General features: G+C 51.3%; 1 protein-coding gene across 6 annotated transcripts in view; it reads right to left on the reverse strand.

The window, feature by feature from the left end:
- Slc39a11 (solute carrier family 39 member 11) overlaps nt 1-22,169 on the reverse strand; it is a 327,639-nt gene that overhangs the window by 1,766 nt on the left and 303,704 nt on the right. For 5 of the 6 annotated variants that reach the window (XM_069993185.1, XM_069993187.1, XM_069993183.1 and 2 more), the window contains 2 exons: nt 3,211-3,309; nt 1,479-1,637 (listed from right to left, as the gene is read on the reverse strand). In XM_069993185.1, coding sequence (XP_069849286.1) covers nt 1,479-1,637; nt 3,211-3,309 — 258 coding nt within the window. The remainder of the gene's footprint in view (nt 1-1,478; nt 1,638-3,210; nt 3,310-22,169) is intronic. The other variant, XM_069993188.1, reaches the window with a different exon arrangement.

The raw sequence follows: 22,169 nt of genomic DNA on the forward strand, positions 1-22,169 counted from the left end.
TGCTAACATACATAATCCCAAGCAACAACCTCAAGGCAGTATCATACCCCATATTCTCCTGGGAAAGGGAGAAGGAGATGTAGAGAAGTAACTTGCCCAGGGCTCTGGAATCCAGATTAAAAAAATAAGAGCTGGGGTGCTGGTGGTTCACATCTATAATCCTAGCTACTCAAGAGGCTGAGATCTGAGGATCGTAGTTCAATGCCAACCTGGGCAGGAAAGTCCATGAGACTTTTATCTCCGTAAACTACCAGAAAACCAGAAGTGGTGCTGTGGCTCAAGTGGCACAGTGTTTGCCTTGCGCTGAAGAACTGAGGGACAGCACCAAGCCCCATGACCAAAAAATAAAATAAAAAGGAGTGGACATTTATTTAATCTGGTATATTAGGTCCAAAATTATCATTGGACCTTGGTGCAGTGGCTCATGCCAATAATCCCACCTACTCAAGAGGTGAAGCTTGGGCCATCCAGATAAAACATACGAATCGGGTAGGTGCTGGTAGCTTATGCCTGTAATCCTACCTACTCAGAAGGTTGAGATCTCAGGATCACAATTTAAAGCCAGCCTGGACTAAAAGTCCCTAAGGCTCTTATGTCCAATTAACCAGCAAAAAGCTGGAAGGGGAGGTATTGCTCAAGTGGCAGAGCACCAGCTTTGAGCAGAAATGCTAAGGGATAGCTCTTAGGCCCTGAGTTCAAGCCTTGATACCAACACACACACACACACACACACACACACACACACACACACACACACACACACACACACACACACACACACACACACACTCTCACACACACGGTAGAGCTTGGAAGGAACTTGGCTTTGAGGTCACCCTCCCCTCACATACTAAAGAAACAAACAAGAATCCATCTCAACAAGAACAAAAAAAGCTGGGCGTGCTGGCTCATGTTTGTAGAAGAACCTTAGTCCAGGCTGGCCTGAGGCAAAAAAAAAAAAAAAAAGACTCTAAAAATCAATTAAGTAAAAAGGCTGAGGTTCAAGTGGCAAAGCCTAATAAGTAAAAGATTCTGAATTCAAATTCCAGTACTACCCCCCAAACACTATTCATCTATAAAAACCAGCGTGACACCGATCAAGGCCCCCTCCCCTGCTCACCACCACCTGAACCCCCGACCTACAGCTTGCTAGTGGATGGAGGTGGTAGAGCCTACCCTCCTCTCAGAAAGATCTAAAGAGAAAGGTAGGATATACAAGGATGGTTGTCTGCCCAGGGGCTTGGGGGCTCTTGCCACTGTGTGGCACCATCTTGTCTCGTGAGCCCCCTGCCCTTGCCTTCTTGTTTTCAGAGGTAGGGAGCACAGTTGAGGAGGGGCAGGGTGGTGGTGTCAGAGCAAAGGAGAGGGGAGTGTAAAGGGTGGTTGTAAAGGGCACAGCCTGGGTAGGCCTGGGCCTGGGTAGGCCTGGGGCAGGCAGGGCCCTGGGCAGGGCAGACTGCCAGGATAAAACTCTGCACCTGATCTGGGCTTCAGGAATGATGTCGTCCATGACCACGTAGACCATGGCACCAGCAGCAAATGCCAGTGCATAAGGCAGGATGGGCTCAGCCAGCACCACGGCCAATGCGCCGAAGAGCCCAGCCAGGGGCTCCACCATACCGCTCAGCTGCCCATACCTAAGGAGGAAGCACAGACACGGACCACTATAGGGAGAGAGGAGTGGACATGGAGTGCCTGGACTGCTGGCCACCCTAGAAATCAGGTTCTGCATCACACAGACCAGGGCAGCATAAACACACATCATCATTTCACATCCTCCTCCTCCTCTTTCTCCCTCAGCACCCATGGAACCGCTCCAGCAGATCCCACCATCCTTGGAAGCTGTAAGCATCCTATACTGTCCTCTGTGTGTATGGGTGTGTGCTGGTGGGGCTTGAACTCAAGGCCTGGGCGCTGTCCCTCAGCTTTTTCACTCAAGGCCAGTGCTCTATCACTTTGAGACAGCTCCACTTCTGGTTTTCTGGTGGTAAACTGGAGATAAGAGTCTCACAGCCTGGGCTGACTCTGAACCTTGATCCTCAGATCTCAGCCTTCTGAGTAGCTAGGATTTCAGGCCTGAGCTGTAAGTGTCTGGCTTTTTATTGACAGCTTGATTGATAAAATTCACATACCATCTGCCACAACCATTTAATGTTTCTATTCAGGGGTTTTGATACATTTCCAAGGCAGCGCAAGCGTCGCCCCTAACTTTAGAATACTTTGCACCCCAGAAGGGAAGTCCACGCACATGCGCAGCCACTTCCCATTCCTCCTCCCTGGAAACCACAACTCTCCCTATTTCCTCTGTGTATTTGCGCTTGTGGGTATTTCACAGAAGTGGAATCATAGACTGCATGGTCCTTTGTGGCTGGCTTATTTCACGGAGCATAAAGTGGCATGTGTCCTTCCTGTTTCCGAATGTCTACATGTTACCTGCCCCCTCATCACCGATGACTGATAGGCCCCTGGTTAGGTGCGGTGCGGACCTTCCCCAAGAGCAGTTGTACCTGCTATGTTTGGGGAATCCAGTTGAAAGGACCCTTCTGAAGGGGTGGCATCCATCTGTGTCTGATGGCCATGTGCAGATGGAGAGCCTGTTCCTCACCCCCATCAAATCCCATCTTGGATTAAGGTGAAATTACTACTGTTAATAAAGTCCTTTATTTGAGCTCGCAAGAGTGCTTCTTCTTTGGGTGATATTGCACCTCTGAGTATCAATCCCTCCATCTTTAAAATGGGGAAGAGAGATATCAGCCTACCCAGCCTCTCGAGATGAGAAGATACCTAGGGACTGTGAACTCCTCTACCTCTCCCTAGACAGGGTCAAGCAATGGTTATGCAGGAAGAGCCTGTTTTGCTAGAGACTCCTTTAATGGGGGTGGGGGTGGGGGGTGCTTCCTGGCTTTTCTTGACCTAATGCAGAAACCAGCAGCAGAAATGGCAGCTTTTTGGTTGGGCTAGCACAACTACCTTCTCTGCTAGCACAATTCCTAGCAACAGATAGGGAGAGTCAGACATTGTCTAGCATTCAAGGGACTCTGTTCCATGCTAGCAGAAAGAGATGGGGGGGATTCATTTCAAGGTCTAAATGTTGGCCATAAACAGTCCATACCATCTCCTTCCTTCCTGATGCCTCAACTGCTGGAAATGAGAGTCATGGCTTTCACATGGTAAGCGGATCTCTAAGGCCACTCCGCCTGGGACACTCACCAGAAGGCTCGCCAGGTGGAGAAGCCAGCTCCACGCAGGGGGAGGCTGACAGCCAGGCCCTCCGGGAAGTTCTGGATCCCAATTCCAATGGCCAGATTCCTGAAAAACCAAGAAGACACATGAAAGCTCTTGCCTGGAACTATGAGCCCATGAGCGCTGGGTGTGGGTGAGAAGGTAGGCTCTGTGCCAGACGGAGGTGGAGAGAGGTTAGGACCTGGGTGCCCGCCTTGCTCACTGCTGTGACCAAAGCGATGGAGGACTTAGCGGGGCTCACGGTTTCAGAATCTGAAACACATTTCCGTGGATGAAACAAACAGATTTGTGCCCACATTTCATTAGACCCTGTCCTACCTTCTCTTCTAGCCCCTGACATCAGGGCCTTTTCCCCTTCAAAGCCCCAAGTTCAAGATTTCTTTCCAGTGGGGAGGGTGAAAGGGTCCCATCAGGTCTACATGGCGCTGGCACTGGTGGCTGGCCAGAAGGCCATAGCCAGTCTCTGCTTCCTATCTGCATGGGTGGAACTGTGACTTCCCCCAGGAATGACCACAGAGCTGCTGGGCCACTGTCACAGTGAATCAGAGGTGGCGCTCCCTGTCCAAAGTCCTCCCGGGGACATGAGCAGGGTGCTCCGTCCGCTGGGCGGGCTGCGGCGGCCTCCTCCCCCTCCTCTTCCTCCGCATCCTGCCCTGATAAACAGTACAGAAACTCCATTCTTCCATCCCTGGCAAGCCCCGCAGCCTCGGCCCTGCCCTAGCTTTGGCACAGGGTTCCAGCCCAACCCAGCTGTGAGCCGCGCCCTCGGGATCCTGCCAGGCCTTCCTTCCTCTGCAGGGCACTGCCCCAACTGGGCAGTCCTGGAAGCTGCCGGGGTCCCAAGCCTTGCAGCAAGGGCTGGGACCACAGCTTTGATATCCTCCCACCTTCCCACGGGCCCTTCCTAAGTCATTCTCCTACACACACACACACACACGTGACCTGGACACAAGTCCAGTCCTCGCCCCTGTGTGTTAAACATCTATGTTATGTTTGTCAGTGTCTCATCACTGTGACAGAAACCTAAGGGAGAAGGGCTGACTTCAACTCGAGGTTTCAGTCCATGCGCCCTTGGCTCCATCGTTCGTGGATCTAGGTGGGGCAGAGCACAGCAGCTCATCTCATGGTGGCCAGGAAGTAGAGAGACAGAGGAAGGCACTCTAGCAAGTTATGAACCCATCCATGGATTAATCCCCGAAGTAACTGGCTCCATCGTCTGGGGACCAAGCGTCTGCATATGAGCCTTTGGGGGGACACTCCATATCTGACCCATACATGCTGACTAGTGGACCCCGAGGCTCAGTTGCCCTCTCCTCTTCCTCACCGCCTGCACCAGCTCTGGCACACAACTTGAATCCACAGCTCTTGGACCTGGATACCTAATCTCATTGCTGAGATACAGCAAAAGCCAATGCCTTGGACCCACACCACGGACTCTCGGGGCCCACCTGCCTTGTGTCTACAGTTTAATGATGTACATAGTGTTGAGAACCACTGGCTTCAGGTGTCCTCAAAGGGAAAGAGGATGAGGATGGTGGCTGACCCCCTCTCCATCATTTTAGCAGCCCTTACTCTACTATTCCTGTTCCCAATACAAGCTGGGGTCCAGGGGCACTGGGGGCCACTGGGAGCCTGCAGACTGGCTGCCTACTGAACACAAAACCTGATTTGGGAAGCCTAGAAGGCATGAAGGGCAGGGATAGCAACATAGATCACCAGGATGTCAGGATACTGCAATAAGCATGATGGTTCCAGAAAGTACCAGGTCCCAGTGGCTCACATTTGTAATCCCAGCTACTCAGGAGGCTGAGATCTCAGGATCAGCCTGGTCAGCTAGGGCAGGAAAGTCTGTGAGATTCTTATGCTACCAAAAAAACTGGAGCTGGAGCTCAAGTAGTAGAGCACTAGCCCTGAATGAAAAAGCTAAGGGACAGCGCGTAGGCTCAGGGTTCAAGCCCTGGTACTGGAACGAAGAAAAAAGTGATGGAGACTGGTGAATGCATTGTAGCTGGGTGTGAGGGACACAAGGGGCTGGGGCAGACAGAGACAGTCCCCTGGGGACAAGCTAAGGGCTGCTTCACGAGCAGCGGGGGGTTAAGGAGCTGGACTTGCTGGCAGGGATGTAAGATGGAGACCCCAGTCCTACTGTGCATCTCCCCCTGGCCTCTGACTTAAGCAAACAACTCCACTTGCTGGCACTCTTGATAAGGTAAGAGACTGGTCGGCCTCCCTCCTCCATGCCTGGGGAACAGAAAGCCAAAACAAGAGGTTTCCTTTCTAGGAACAGCCCCCGTCTCCAGTTCCAACAGCATTCAGAAGCAAGGGAGAGTCAAACACTGTCTTCCTCACCCCTGAGGGTGCAGGAGCTGCTGCGTCTGGCTTTTGATCCTGTTACTCGTCCACACCATGATAAGTTAGTGGGAGGGAAGGAAGTGGGAATGAAGGGTTCTTTATAAAAAGAAGCCACAAGCTGTCCCCTGACAGCACCCCTTCCGTGGTCAGCCAAACCCCATGAGGATTTGTGGGACCAGAACCTGACTGGAAGGAACAAGAAAGGATAATGGGGGGTGGGCACTGGGAAGGAGGGTTTATCTGGGGGCAGGGCTGCTGGCACAGGGGCAGGAGCAGCCCTGGCCCGGCCTCTCCTGGAAGGTGAGCCAAGGGTCTGTCTGGGAGAGCAGCCTCAGCAGCGGAGGAGTTTCATTTGGCTTAGGCATCCAAACTTTTCCTCGCCTTTTCCTGGGGAGCTGGAATCTGGCAGGGAGGAGACCCCGAGAACCACCAGCTTGGAGTCCAGCTTTGGGAGTTGAGACAGGGTTTTCTTTTAAAGTTTATTTCCTATAGCGAGGGGATGGGGGGGCGGGGATGAAGGGGAGGGGGCAGGGCGGGGGAGTGTGTGGGTGTGTTGGTAATGGGGCTAGGCCTGGGTGCTGTCTCTTAACTTTTTTGGTCAAGGCTGGTGTCCTACCAGCTTTTTGCTGGTTAATTGAAGATTAAGAGTCTCACAGGCTTTTCTGTCCTGGCATGGCTTTGAACCACCACAATCCTCAGATCTCAGCCTCCTGAGTAGCTAGGATTACAGGTGTGAGACAGCAGAACCTGGCTTTGTTTTGAAACACCAAGGAGGAGTAGAGTTAGGGCAAACCGAAGATGACAGGGTGCAGAGCATACTAGTCCTGAAGCTTGATGGTACGGGTGAGTCGCTGAGGCTAATAATTCTAACTCCAGGGTGTTTGTCAGCACCCTGTGTGTAGACCAACGTTCTGAGGTATGTGAGTTCCCTGAACCCACGGGGACTTTTGTGGCTGGGGCCAGGGTACCTAAGCATCCTGGTTCACCCGGGGGTGAGGAATTTCCTGGGGATGAAGATGACCCCAGGACATATGGGGGTGAGCTGGTCATTTTGGAGGCACCCAAGGGTAGGTAGGAGAGACAAGCCAGGGCGTGAACTTGAACTGGTTCCCACCTCCCCCAGGGCACACAGAATCTTGGGAATGGAGCAGATGTTTAAAAGCCAGAGGCCTTGACACTTCTGGTGGTTTCAGCAGGACCCTTTAGATGCCCTTCCCACAGGATGGTCCCCATGGACCACTGTCTCCACCCAGCACCTAGTGTCACCCAGAGGCTGGCTGGGTGCTGCAGTGGCAGAAGTGATTGCTCTCCACCTAGGCAGGGATACAAAAGAGCGATGGGGTTACCCAAGGCCAGGAGGCAGGTAGAAATCCCCAGGGGTGGAGCAGGGAAGGCCTGGGGCAATGAAGGGTGCCAAGGAACGGCAGCTAGGGTCAAGGGTGTCCACGGATGTGCTGAGCCTTGCCAGCCCAAGAGGGCTGCTCCTCTGTCACTCCTCGCTCTTCATCCTGGCTGGAGGACAGAGGCATGTGGCTGCTAGGTAGGAAGGGCCTCCCTGCCCTTAGCCCCAAAGATGGACCACTGCTGCTGCCTTTTTTTTAAAGAGGCCTGGAGGCAGCCAGAGGTCATGCCCCATTTCCCCCCAGATGTGCACTTTCATCTCCTGCCTTCTTCTGCCAGCCTCCCCTGCTGTCCCAGGTTGTAAGTCAGAGAACACAGGCAGTTGCAGGGGCCCAGGAGGTGGGTTTGCTCGGCGCCTCATCTGGGAGGAAACAGAGGCACAGCCACGTCCAGTGCTTTCTGGAGCTCATGGGACTTATTAGGGAATCACACAAGTCAGTGCTCTGTGTGCATCGTGGTGGCCTAGCACCAGCTTCTGGTATGTGTAAAATGAGCCAGAATTCCCCGACTTGCAGGCTCCTGTGTAGGGTAGCACCGCACGGTGCCACCCCTGGGATGGCGCAACTTCCATAGGAGCGACTGTTGTAACTGACCAGAGCAAGGACACTGTCCTCAATAAGGTCGAGTTGAGCCAACTGCCCAGCCCGCCCCTGCTCGATGGCTTGGCGGCTGCGTGGCCGGGCAGCCTGTTTCTTCTCTAGTGATGTTCAGCAGCCGTTGAGCTCTGGGTTCTCTGGATCAGAACCATACCCTGCATTTCACACGTGGCCAGTGTATGTGTGTGTGTGTGTGGGGGGGTGTTCTCAGAAGTCACTCCAGAGTCAGCCACCAACCCCAGCAAGAGTGTGCACAGAAGCTCATGTCACATATGAGGAAGACATATTACCAGAGGCCTGCCTGCCAGAAGCTTACAATAGAACAGGGTGGAAAAAGATCTACTGGCAAAAGGCTACCCCACAGCTGAGCTTGCCAACGGCCGTGAGGGAGACACCAAGCACAACAGGAAAGGCTGGTCCAGAACCTTCGAGAAGAAAGCAACACTGAAGATGGACCGCCATGGACAGGAGGGCCAGCTGAGTAAGCAAAGCAGTAAGATGTCCAGGTAGGGCAGAGCGACCCACGTCTTCCTCCCGTTCCCACCCCCAGTCAAAGGCAACCTTCCAACAAACTCACGTCCATCTTTCCCCTATGGCTGGCCACCATCTGAGTCTTTCCCAGAAGCGTTTTCTGGCCTTTGGGGGTGGAAGTGGGGGGCGGGTGGCACTAAACCCTGCAGCCCCAGCCCAGGGCTTTTCACAAGCCAGAAGCATGGGTTCTACTCCTAAGGTCCCCTTCCCTCTCCAGGAGGTAGACTCCAGCACTGACACAACCAATCAGGGGGTCCCTGGAAATCTGTTCAGTGGCAGCCTTTCATAGGATATTGCCTGAGTCCCCACGGATGCTTCCTGTGTGACTCAGCACGGGTCCAGAGCTGCTCAGAGCACTGCAGACCCCTTCATAACAACCTGTGGCCGAAGCCAGCTGTCCTCTTTCCTTAGCACATCCATGAGAGAGAGCCTAAGGTTCTCCGGTTAAAATTTAAACAAATGATGATAATCTTGACTGCTTTTGATTTGAATGTTACCAAGTCCAGGGCGAGGTGGTAAGCCTTTTTACGTGTAACAACACGCTATGCCTCCATCCCCTGAGCGTTTTCTATCATTATTCCCATTTCACAGCTGGGGACACTGACGCCCATGGCACCAGGTAGCTAGTCCCCAGTTACGTGGCTGGAAAGTGGCACATGCGGATCTCCTCATGGCTGTTGTGTACTTCCAGTCTTCTGGACCCCACACATCCATCTAACCAGCACAGAAAGATGGCTACCTGGCTTAGTTTCCCAGCAGGGGAAGCAGGTGCCTTTTGCCCGTTCAGCTAGTAAGCTGAGGCTCTAGGCCATGCTGGTCAAAGGCAAGGACAGGTTGGATGGGGCGGATGGTGACCCAAGACCTTCAGGGTGTGACCGCTCAGCCTGCAGGGTGTGGTAGAGTGGGCACCGCTCACCCTGCAGGGCTCATCCACACCAGGATTTCCCAACATTACCACCTTGGACATTCAGAGTCACCAATTCTTTCTCACAGGACCTGTTCTGTACCATGTAGGATGCTTAACAGGATCCCTGACCTCAGCCCACCAGATGCTAGGAGCACTTCATTTATAACAACCAAAACAGCTCTAGATTCAGCCAAAGGCCCCCCTGTAGGACCCTGTCCCTGCTGACCCAGGTAAGCAACAGCCGAGGTGAGCTAGCAAATACCTGAGGGAGAGAAACTTCTGGGAGTGTACATGGGGACCCACTGGTCTCAGGCATCCCCTTGGTTGGTCGGGTCTGGTGGAGCTGCATCCACTCAGGAGCTCAGCTATGGCATTACAGATTGCTGGGGCAGGACGTACGGATACTTGAGACCCAGCAGGACTCTCTCCCTTGGACCAACAGGCCTAGCTGCTTTCCAGTCCCACTGTGGCTCCATTTGGAAGTGGCTGCCCACCCCCTCCCCCGGAGTTGTGCAGTGGACATTTCTGCTCAAACCACAACCGCAGATTGATGCTCACTCCGGGGTTTAGTTCTGGGGCTGGAATTGTTGATGGGGGGGTGGGGGAGTGGAGAGAATGTAGACTTCTCTGGAGAATCGGCAGGTGAACACCCGGGCAATCTCGCGGCCTTATTCTCCAGGCTATATTCTCTGGCTGCTGATTATGAAAGGAGAAAGCCATATTCCTGGCAAACCCCACGTGGCCCCAGCTTCTGGATCCTCCGGGGGCCATGAACATGTGTGTTCTTGCGTGGCAGGCCCTCACACGCCGTGTTGATTATTGTCGTCCTGCCCTGAAAGGCCTGATTGTTCAGGTCTGCTGATGACATCACCGGCTTCCCACTTGGGCTCGTGGAGGTGTTTGATGAGCCTGCAGGTGGGAAGGAGCTGGGTGCTCCCCGCGGAGCTGCTGGGCCCTACCTGCTCTGCAGAGCTTAGCACGCAAGGGAGCTTCCCCCACCCTGCTGCTGTGTAGCTCTACGCCTCTCATTGGCCCAAGGTGGAATGACGGGGAGACCCGTGGGGTTGGAAAGAGCCCCAGGTGTTCAAGCCACCGGGCAGGGTGGAGGCTGAGGGTGATTCAAGCATACTTCTCCTCACAGATGGGAACCTCCCAGAGGAACATGCCCTGGGGACCTTTACCTGCTAAGTCTCTTGCAAATAAAACCAATCCTATGCACTGACCTGGTTCTAGGCTGCCCTAAGCAGTATGGGGGGGGCATGCACTAGGAGCAGTGTGCCCAGGTGTTCATCGCCCTTAATCCTAACAGAGCTGTCAGTAACACCCCCAGCCGGGGGACCATGCAGACACACATCAGACACACATCCACAACAGGAGTGAATACAATGCAGGAGTACACGTATTACCTGCCATTCACACAGAGAAGGCGGGACAGCAGAAGAGGGAAAGAGAGAGAATGGGGATGCCCCAGGCAGAATTTTGAGTGAAAGAAGCTAGGCACAAAATAGTGAATGCTCCTATTTAACCAAATCCCCAAACATGCAAAACTAAGCAATGCTTGTCTACTCATGGACACGAATGGACAGTGGCCACCTGTTAATTCTCTTCAGCAGTATCTAGACCTTGGGCTGGGGAGGTGGCTCAGTGGTAGAGTGCTTGCCTTGCATGCATGAGGCCCTTAGTTCAATTCCTTTGCACCACATAAAGCAGAAAAAGCCGGAATTGGCGCTGTGGGTCAAGTGCTAGAGTGCTAGCCTTGAGCTGAGAGACAGCACCTAGGTCCAGAATTCAGGCCCCACAATTGACAAAACAAAACCAAAAACAAAAAAAAAAAAAGAGAGAGAGAAGTATCTGGACCTTGAACAGAAGCCACAGACCCTCTACAGGCAGGATTTCAGTTCCTGGGGGTGGGGGGAGAGAGACACACTTTGGAGAAAAGAATAACTTTCCTTTGGCATTTTAATGAGACTGAATATAGGTATGGGAAAGAGAATATAATAGATGTGTTCTGGATGAATTCTCAGTAAATGACAAACCGATACAACCTATATCTGATCAAGAAACAACACTGCCAACACCCCAGGGCCTGCTCAGCCCTGGCCAGTTAGTTCACTGCTTCTTCTCCCACAAGGAACCACTATCCTTGCTTGTACCAGCCTATCCTGGGGGTCATTTTCCATCTTGGGGGACATAGTACCCAAGGCCCACTGAGGTCTGAAGCAAGCCTGTCTCTCACAGGGCAGGTGGCTGCACCGAGCGACCCATGCTGGGCTCTGTGTCCCCTTTGAAACTCCTAGCCCCGAGATGACTCCACTGAAGGCAGAGAGAAGTGGCAGAGGTGGCTTTAGGAAGAAGGAGGTGACACCATCGACCATCTCATCTCACACACAATCCGATGGGGAATCCTGAGGGGCCGGCCTTCTGGATCTGTCCAGAATCCTGAAGGATTCCCTCACTCCCTTCCTTACTCTGCCTGGAGTCTCCATAGTACCCTGCCAGGATTTTGGTGATTGTCTCCTAACCTGCCTCTTCTATGCTTGTCCACCACCTCCATTCTCTTCACACCTGCCATGCCTCAATGTTCCCGCCCTTTACTCTTCTTTCACATCTATTCCTATGGCCCCTCCCCCAGCTATTTACAATCCCTGGCTCTTTCTCAAAAATACCTGGTTACTCCCGCCTTCAGGCAGGTTAACTGGAGAGTTCCTTCTCAGCTGTGGCTCATTTCAGCTTTTGAGGCTAGACCCTGAGAGATGCTGTAGCTCTCCCCTCACCCCCGCACTAGCTCTGGGGGAAGCCAGCTGCCACCTCACGCACTTCCATGCCAGGAAATAAATGCATGAGGTCTTCACCTGCAGCCCTAGGAGCACGCCATCTTGGGTGTGCCAGGCGTCATCCAGCCTTCAGATGACTAGCCCTGGCTGACACCTTCACTGTGACCGCACAAGAGACCCTCAGCTGACTTTGGGACAAGGCCAGTCTGAGGTTCCCTCTCCCCCTCCCTCTCCCTCCTCCTCCCCTTTCCCTCTTCCTCTCCCCCCCTCCCTCCCTCTCTCTCCCTCTCTTTCATTCCCTCTCTCTCCCTTCCTCCCTCCCTCCCTCCCTCCCTCTCTCCTTCTCTCTCTCTCTCTCTCTCTCTCTCTCTCTCTCTCTCTCTCTCTCTCTCACACACACACACACACACACACACACACACCATGACTTAATGCTTGGTGGTTTTAAGTCTCTAAGTTTTGAGTTATTTTATTATACAGAATGGATAGCTAATACAGCCATCTCAATGAATTGTATACTCAATTCCCCATCTAAAACCTAGTCTACTTTTCCCCTTCCTTCCTTCCTTCCTCTCTTCCTTCCTTCCTCCCTCCCTTCCTCCCTCCTTCCCTTCCTCCCTCCCTCTCATATTTTCTTTGTTCATTCCAGCTCCCTCCTCTGGCATCAGAACAGGAATCCCTGTCTACTGTTCACCAAGGTATCTAGGTATATGCAGCCATGAGAGACATGTGTACCAAGCCAGTCCCCAGAACTCTAGCAGGGCTAGTGCCTGTTCCTGGCTCTAGGATGCATCCTCTCTGATTCTCAGTGTCTTCAGCTGTAAACTGGGCAGACTGTAAGCTCTTTCCCAGATCCCGAGCTTTGTGATTCCTACACAATGGCTGCATTATGGGCTTGCCAGCCTCCACAGGCTGCAGCAATAAGGCCTCCACCTTTGCCAGGGCTCACTTTCCTGTCCATGAACATCTGGAAAGCCCAAACACAAAACCATCTCATTGTGTACATCTGGACAGCATGAACCAATCGTTCCAAGAGCAAACTCCAAAACGGCTGCTCAGCAAAACTGCAGTGCAAACCAAACGGGAGAAGTTGAAAGGCTCCATTCTTTTCCTCCTGCAGAACAATCTTCTGGGTCCAATCACAAGAGCTGAATGCATTGCTTTGCTACTGAATACCATACGCTCTCAATAGCCTTTGACTGCAGTCTCTGTCACATTTCTCTCTCTCTTTCTCCTGGGCTCCTGGCCAAAGAAAAACTTACAGAAAACAAGATTTTTTTCCTACCCCTTGTTTAGCTCAAACGATACCTTCACTTACCCTTGGGGTACATGGCCCAAGTTCAAAGCCAAAGCCGAACACCACCTGCTTCCTCTCCACTCCCTTCAGGCAGAGTGACTGAACTGCAGGCCTAATACAAACGGAACCAAGCTTTTTGGTGATTTACATGCTCCGGGGAGGAGCTCCCGCCTCTCCATGGCTGAAAGGGAGCAGTATCCAGCTGTTTGTGGCCTCTTGGTTTCACAACCAGCCTGGGTCTCCCAACAATCAAGCCTTTTTTGAGTACAAAGAGCTTCCAAGCACCGAACTGCAGATGCACAGCTCAGGGAGAGGAAAGCAGGCACCTCACACCTGGGGATGTCCCCGGCTTGAAGGTGAGGATGCCTCGGAACATGGAAGTATCCTTATTCAGTGTCCAGTGACCAGCAGGGGATGCTGGCAGGAAGAGAACGAAGGCAACCTAAACACTTTACCGCAAAAGCACCTCGCTAAGGCTTAGAATCCCATTCGAGGCGAGACTACTCTTGTCTCTTGAAGCTGACAAGCATTAAAAGCACAGAGCCTAAGCAGGAGGCTGGGAGCTCACACCTGCAGTCCTGGCTACGCAGCAGGAGTGTGAGTGATTCACACTCAGCACTCCTATTTCCCAAGGACATCGTTCACCATGCCTGTGCTAGGCCCACCCTGAAGCGGGGAGTTGATCATAGCTGGGGCCAGGGCATGGGGGCTTGTCAGTAACCAGAGTCCCCCACTGAGCTCATCGCAAGATCCATTCCCCCCTGGAGGAGTGCAGTGGGCAGTCGGAGTCCCCTCAACTCTGAAATCAGCAGGCCAGAGCTGGAATTGCAGCTGTGTCACTTGTGGGCTGATAGAACTTGGGAATGAAAATGAATCCTTGTCCCTGTAAGCCTCAGTTTCTCCCTCTGTAACATGGTCCAAGAGCATCACTGGTGTTGGGTAACTAATTGTCTGAGGAAATAAAATGAGGTGAAACGTGACTTGAACTTAGCTTGGGGATGTTGCAGAGCTGGGCTTAGGAGGTGGTGCCAAAGCCCCTGCTGTCGTAGGTTGAGTTGGAGTCTCTGAAGTCAGCACCAGCCATTTCTGGAAGAGGTTCCGACCGGGATGGGTGCTTTGCCTGGCACCGTGGGGTAGCTGGTAGCATGGCCAAAGCAGGAGGCGCCCAGCTGAGGATCTTCCCGCCCACCCCACTGCCCTGGCTTCCCAGGCTAGCGACCAAACAAGGAGACGCCATCCTGCCGGCAGCTGGCGTGGCGCTGCACTCACCCTCGGCTATGCATCTTGGGAAGCCAAGAACACCCGGCCCTTTCCTAGCAGCGAAGCCCTGAGTGCCCAGCTAGTTAGAAGGCAAGACCCCCAAGAAAGGAAAAGATTTCCTTCCAGCTTCCTGACTGGTTTCTTCCTGCTGTCAGAAGCAGTAGGCTTGGCTCTCTGCCTTTTTTTTTTGGGGGGGGGGGGGGAGGGTGGCGGTGCCAGTACTGAGGCTTGAACTCAGTGCCTGGTGCTGTCCATTAGGTTTCTGTTCAAGGCTGGCACTCCGTAACATTTGAGCCACAGCTCCACTTCTGGCTTTTGGCTGGTTAACTGGAGATAACAATCTCACAAACTTTGCTGCCTAGGCTGGCTTTGAACCATGATCCTCAGATCTCAGCCTCCTGCATCCTAATTTTTCTTGCGTTAAGTTCAGCTTCCATCAGTAGATCTTGCTTGCACCCATGATGAATGTGGTATTCTAATGGGAACTCTCCAACCCCTCCCCTCCAATCCCTCTACATGACAAGTGTGGCACTCGGACGAGAACTCTCCACCCCATCCCTCCACATGATGAACGTGGTACTCTAATGGGAACTCTGCATTCCCCAAATTTATCCAATTGTTTATGCACAGTAACATCTGTGCGTTCATACTGCTCAATTTATGTGTGCTGAAGATGCTGCAAGGAGGTATCTACTTTTATAATACTAATTATTATCCTAAAATAGCAGCATTATTCGTTTTGTTGCTCAAGTTGGCTTCAAAGGTACTTCCCTCAGGCTACCTCCTGGACCCTTTACTTGTTCTTTTCCTATGTCCTTCTGACATCCCCCTCCTTTTAACAATGAGGGGTGTTGCTGGGATATCATTTCAGAAAATATACATGTATATACAAACCCATATATGCATAACTATATATATATATATATATATATATATATATATATATATAGTTGTTGTTGTTGTTGTTAGTAGTGGTGGTATGGGGCTTGAACTCTGGGCCTGGGCACTGTCCCTCAGCATTTCATCTCCAGGCTAGCACTCTACCACTTGAGCCACAGCACCACGTCTGGTTTTTCTGGTGGTTTATTGGAGATAAGAGTCTCAAGGACTTTCCTGCCTCCTGAGTAGCTAGGTTTACAAGCATGAGCCACCAGCACCCAGCTATATTTGTTTTTACATCTCTTTACTTGTACATTGCATATCAAAAGCTGAGAGACAGATACTACAGCAATTGCTTAGGTAGAATCTAAGAGCTGATTTCATAGAAACAGACAGTAGGAGGGCGGGTGGAAAAAATAGGGCACATACTTTCTGCTGTGAGATGAAGGCATTCGGGGAATCTAAGGTACAGTGTGGTGATTACAGCAGACGGTACTGCAGTATATGCTTGAAACCTGCTCAGGGAGTACACTGTCAACGTTTTCACAACACATATCAGCGAACAGTGCTGGGCGGTGAGTAGCCTGGACGTGATGGTCACTTTGTAATAAATACATGGATAAACACAAAACAAAGGAATAAGGCTGTGCTCTCACAGACACCTCTGATTCTAGCCCTCCGGCGCAGGATTCAATCTGAGCTAGAAACAAGCCAACAGAGAGAGGACAGTGCCAGGACAATGGACAACATGGGACTGGGTGTCACTTCCCCTTCAGATGCAAGCTGGGAAATTCTGAGATTCCAGCTCTCCTTCAGGGAAGAGGAAAAGAGGGAGGAGGATTGAAAATAAGACTGTCTCCTGAGCAAACCTAAAATCAAGAAGTGCCAGGGCTGTCTTTAAATGGCATATTCTTATCCTCTGGGCAAATAAAGACTTTTGAGAGCTAAGGGCACAATACCAAGACGCAATGGCTCTAGACCTGCTCGCGCATGCGTCAGAGCACAGACCACCCCAGGGGGCACCGGAGCTGCTTGGAAATGAAGCTAGGACTCCCACAGACTTTCAAGTCTTTGTTAGTCTTCCTTGTACATCACGAGAGCACAGAAGAGTACAGGGCAGGGACCACATGCGTGGAGGAAGGGCAGGAGGGAAGGAGAGCACGGAAGGCCCTGACCTGTTCCGCAGGGCCACAGAGAAGACTCTCACTCATAGGCTCATCTCAGGCCACTGCTTTCTCTTGGCCTGACTTCCCAGCAGAACTCGGCTGCCAATCCTTCTCCCTTTATGGATCTCAGCAGTGGGACAAACGTGTTCATCAAGTATCGCCCTACAGGCAGAAGCAGAGTCCATGTTTCCATGGTACCTTTAGAGAATGTAAAACATTCAGAACTTTGAGTTCACAGCAAATTTCCCTATAAAGCTTTGTCATGGCAGGTTGGGTGCCTGTTCAGCCTTTTCACAAAAGCCCATTGAACTCACGCGTGAGTCGTCTAAAAGGATTTAAGCACCTATGGATGGTGGAAGGTTTGTGGGGGAGTACAGGAACTGAATCATCATTTATAACATCTTTTGTTCCTACGGGGGAATGGGAGGGGACTAGGGAAGTGTGCATGAGGTGTGAGTATGGAGACTGGAGGAGCAACCTTGCTACTTTGAACCTTCAAAACCATTCTTTCTGCCCTTGGGGTAGTGACAAAGAAGAGAGTCAGGGATTCATGGAGGCACAAGTGATTGCTGAATTCCCGCTTTCTCTCAGGCACCACTGGGCACACACAGTGGATGTACCCCTCATCTCCTGGCTACTCAGGGTCCAAAGGGCTGGCGGGGGTGGGGGGCAATGAGCTCCCTGCCCCTCCTACTATACTACCCTCCCCTTCCCAGTGAGAGAGGGGCAGAAACAGCTGGAAGCCAATGTGGGACAACCATGCCTGACCTTGTTAAGGAAGCTGGCCAGGTAAGCTTCTAACACAGTAAGCAGGGAGTGTTGATTATGAGCAGAGGTGGGGGGGGGGTGGGGGGGGAAGAGGGAAACAGCTTGATGGAAGACGGGCTTAGAAAACACAGTTTATTTTATATTCGTATAAAATCCATGCATACAGTATGTATACACACCTGTATGTATAGACTTAGGTTTAGCTTCCACATGAGTAAAATCATCTGGTATTTGGTTTGTGGAGCCTGACTTATCTTGGTCAGCATGTTTTCCTTCCACCCACTTTCCTGATTCCATGGTTTCATGCTTCGTTATTTCTGGGTAATACTCCATGAATTGTGTGTACCATATCTTTATCCATTCATCTGCTGCTGGGCACGCTGACTGACTGATGACCATGCCACAGTAAACATGGGTATGGAAGGGCCCTGCATCCTGATGTGCACTCCTCTGGGCCTGTACCCAGTAGTGGTAGGGTGCTCTATTTTTAGACTTTTGAGGAGTCGTCATATAGATTGCATTAGTAGTTGCACTGATTTACATTTTCACCAATGAACACTGAGGAATTTTCTTTTTCTTTTATTATTAAGTAGTTGTACAAAGAAGTTCCCATTCTACAAAACTGTATATGAGTGCAAAGTGTCTGACAACATTGTTTTGTGTGTGTGTGTGTGTGTTTTAATGCACTCTTCAGTCTCTGGAAGTTGATGACACAGTTCAGTTTTCCAAAACTGACCACCTCCATGCCCATAAATCCCAATAAAAGCTTGAGGCCTTGAGGACCCCCCCCCCCCCCAGCACAGAGCTCTTTTTTGAGTCTGCCCACCTTCCTATCTTAAGAGTGTGCTTTGGCTTCGCTTTCGCATTGCCTTGCATTAATAACTCTGCTTCCACTTAGCTGCAAGTTGGATGTGTTCCTGGAAAACAGGTGCCCAGGGAAGGCCCTGCATCTCTGGGGCTCTATCTCTTGCAGTTGTCTGGAGAAGCCTGATGTCTCTTGGATGAGCAGTATAAGTAGCTCACCTGAGCTACTTTGCAAGGGTGTGTGTGTGTGTGTGTGTGTGTGTGTGCGTGTGTGTGTGTACGTGCGCGTGTGCGCGCGCGCGCATGCGCGTTTATATTGGATCATCTCGGTTTCAATACAACCCATCTGACCATGGCTGGCAGAGGAGAGTCTGTGTTCTCTGGGAGCCTGCAAGAGTTCACCATCAAGCTTGCTTTCAAGGGTAGATATGTGCCAAGACTCACAAGACAGATTTTCTCAACTTGTTGGGCCCCAGGGAGCCACAGTGCTGTTTCCACCGGCTTGTTAGCAGCTTGCCAGGAAGATCCACTACCTCCAAGTCTGGGTTTGCTGGGCTGGCTTGCTCTGCAGCTCCTGAGTCAAAGAGGCTGGGTTCCTGTGACCCATGCCCGGCCCAGAAGCATCGGAGCCCACTGTGCCTGAGGTCGGTGGGGTAGCTATGTCACCATGAGAGAGCTGGCGGTGCAAATGCCCAGCTTGTGGCCTGGAGGCTCTGCCCAGGCTAGTGGGAAAGGCACACAATTTATGAGCTAAGTAACACATCATAAAAGCAAGCAGAAAATTCTAATGAGCCAACAAGCCAGGACAGAAGAACTGTCTCTCTGATCAGGGAGGCTGATGAAGCCATGTTCCTGGGGCAGGCAGGACCCTTTCTAGAAAGCTACTGTCCTCCTTGGGAGGGGGAAAATTTCTAGAGAATGCATATGAATCCTCAGGTCAAGGGACTGAATCTAACACTGGCTCCAAACTCTACTTAAACAAGAGGGGCAGGTGTTTTTTTGTAGTAGGCACCATCACCTGTGTCTGTAAGAGTGACTTTGGTGAGTCTTCCTCTGCTCAGGATGACAGAGGGGCATTGTGCATGGCTGGCAGCAAGAGGGCCATGATGCTACCAAAGAGCTGGAGCAGGGAAGGGTGAGCCTCCTCAGAGGGAGCAGAAAAGAGAGAAGAGCTTTGCTTCTGCAGTTTGTCAGTGTTCAGACTGGCTTTCCAGTGGTTCTGATTTCTCAGGCCATGGGGGTTCTAAAGGACACATTAACCGTGGATTTCATGGTCATCATCCTGTAGCCCTTCAACTGTCTCCAATTCCACCTGAACCAATTCAGGAAGGACTACACACAGGATAGAAAGGATGCCAAGGAGGAAGATGATCATCTCAATTACTGGGTGTAAATTTACTGAGTGATTCCTGTGTACTGCAGTCTAACCAGATTGCCAAGTACAGAGAATGAGGCAGTCAAGGCCTACACTCTGCTGGAGTTGGGAGTAGACCAGTAAGACATAAGTAAAGAAGCTGGACCCGGGCACTGGTGGCTCATGCCTGTAAACCTAGCTACTCTGATACCAGCCCAGGAAGAAAAGTCCATGAGATTCTCATCTCTAATAAACTACTCAGGAGAAACCAGAAGTGTGTGTGACTCAAGTGGTAGAGTGCTAGCCTTAAGCTCAGAGAAGCTCAGGGACAGAGCCTAGGCCCCGAGTTCAAGCCCCAGGACCAGCAGAAATGAATGAATGAATGAATGCAGTTGGGCAGAAGCCACCTCCACATGATGATAGATGTTATGATGAATTCAGGGCAGGACCTAGCTTCAAAAGGGTGGTTCCAAACAGGCTCTATGAAGATGTGAACTGGGAAGGGTTGGTTGAGAGCGTGAACACTGCGTGCCTGAGAAACCTGAGAACTGTGTGGTCAGGGTCTAGTGATGGGAAGAATAAACTTGAACTTCATTCCACATGCATACGGGCGTTGCCCCTCTCTGCACGCAAAGGTAGAACCGGGCTCCCACCAAACCTTTTGCTCAGCTTCTCATGCAACCTACTTAAGGATAGACTTGGTAATGTAGGCACAAGATGAATTCCTAAATACGAAACAACCAGGTTTCTAACTCTGCCATCAAATCTGTCCATGGCTAGGCCTTCAACTTCCAGCTATAGTCTTCTAGCCTTGTTTCTAGGACCCACCTAGACTGAAGATGCACTCAGGGTTGTGTGTGTGTGTGTGTGTGTGTGTGTGTGTGTGTGTGTGTGTGTGTGTGTGTGTGTGTGTGTGTGTGTGTGTGTGTGTGTGTGTGTGTGTGTGTGTGTGTGTGTGTGTGTGTGTGTGTGTGTGTGTGTGTGCGCGTAACATCTCTTTGGTGTTCTGCAAACAGTATATAGTCTGTCTTTTTCCAAAGCTTATACAAATCCCCATAACCCAGCTCTGCTGTTGTGTACTTCCGACCTGACACTAAACTTCCTTCTGATTAAAGCTTCATCTTGCTCATTCTTTATCATCCATCCTAGCTCCTGAATTATTTCCCAGTGTCTGGAATGCTGGTCTTTAGTGACAGACCTTCTAGATGGACTGTGGTCTGTTTAGATTAGCACACAGTGCCTGACCCTGGATCTTCTTTCACAATGCCCTTTCTGTCTCCCAGGCCCTTAGCTGGCTCTCAATGGCAAACATGACTGTGTCACTCCTGGCTGAGGCCTTTCCCTCAGACTCTGGATCCTCCCGACCTTGGGAGTTTCCTCAGCACCTATACCTGGATTCTTAGGCCAGGCCAGGCCTCTGCCCATCTCTTCCCAACCTGCTCTGTGAACACCCAGCTTGGACCAATGACATGCTGACTTCAGTGTATAACCTAGGCAGAAATTAGGGTATATGTTCAAGTTTATGATTACTGAAAAGACGAATATATTCCTATATTAAATGGGTTTAACTTGAAGTAGAAGATATTCAAATTAGAGTGTCCTCAAATCAGGCTCACAAAGGAACAACAAAGGTCACTTGACCCAATCTTCTGCAGAGCTAGATTCTTTGGCCAAACATCCATTTCACTGTTGGTCAGACAGGCATGCACTGCTAGAACAGAACTCTCCAGAAGCTTCTGGAATAGCTACTGGCCAAATGAACCACGCCTGAGAATCTTTTTCTTCCAATGAAGCCTTGGGTAGGAGCATGGCACTGAACACAGATGAGAGAAAAACTTCAGTCCTCACTTGACCATGCAAACTCAGAGCTCAGCAGAAGACAGTCTGCAAACCATGGCTGAAGGTTCTGAGATCTTAAGCCGTGGGGCAGAACAGCCCCACAAGAGTGAGTGAGTGAAGTGAGGAGCTTCATAAAGCTAATGATGATGGAGGTAATAAAACAATCACAGCTTTGCTGAGTAGGTATAATTATCCCTATTTATTTTTATGCCAATTCTGAGGCTTGAATTCAGGGCCTGGAGCTGTCCCTTAGCTTTTTAGCTCAAAGTTGGTCCTTTGCCACTTGAGTGGTAGAGGCTTTTTGCTGAGTAATTGTAAATAGCCGTCTTACAGACCTTCCTGTCTGGGTTGGCTTCATACTTCAATTCTCAGATCTTAGCCTCCTGAGTAGCTAGGATTACAGGAGTGAGCCACCCATGCCTGATTTGTTATCACCATTTTAAACTAGCACAGACAGAGGCTCTGTGAAGCTAAGCAACATCTCCAGGACCACATCTTCCCAGGAGAGCCTGAGCTCAGGCAGGCCCTGCTTGGAGCTGCGGCGTACCTCAGGGAACCCCTCAGATGAGCCCCACCCAGTGCCTGTGGCATCCCTCACAAGACCCAGTATGTGCGAGGATCGCCTGACTCCAGATGGATGTCCCAAGTGCATAAGGGAGAACCCAGCAGCCTTGGAGGCCACCAGCAGTGATTTTCAAGTATTCTGGGTTGATTAGCTGTGAACTTCAGGGAAGACAAGTGTGCTTTCATGCTGCAGATCTGCACTGGGCCTGCTCGGGCCTGTTTCCACACTATGAATGAGGAAGCTGTGCTTTGCAGGAGCCTGGCAGAACAAGAATGGGCCACTGGATGCCTGAGTGAAGGACCCAGAGGAACTACAGAGTGTGGCCATTGTTGGAGGTGGAAGTGGATGCCAGGCTGTGAGTGGGCCTGGTGGCCCGGCGTGACTGCACAGGAGGGAAGATACTGATATTCCCTGGGCAGACAACGCTGCTCTT

Source organism: Dipodomys merriami, unplaced genomic scaffold, assembly GCF_024711535.1.
Source record: "Dipodomys merriami isolate MVZ:Mamm:240054 unplaced genomic scaffold, mDipMer1.0.p SCAF_42, whole genome shotgun sequence".
NCBI lineage: Eukaryota > Metazoa > Chordata > Mammalia > Rodentia > Heteromyidae > Dipodomys > Dipodomys merriami.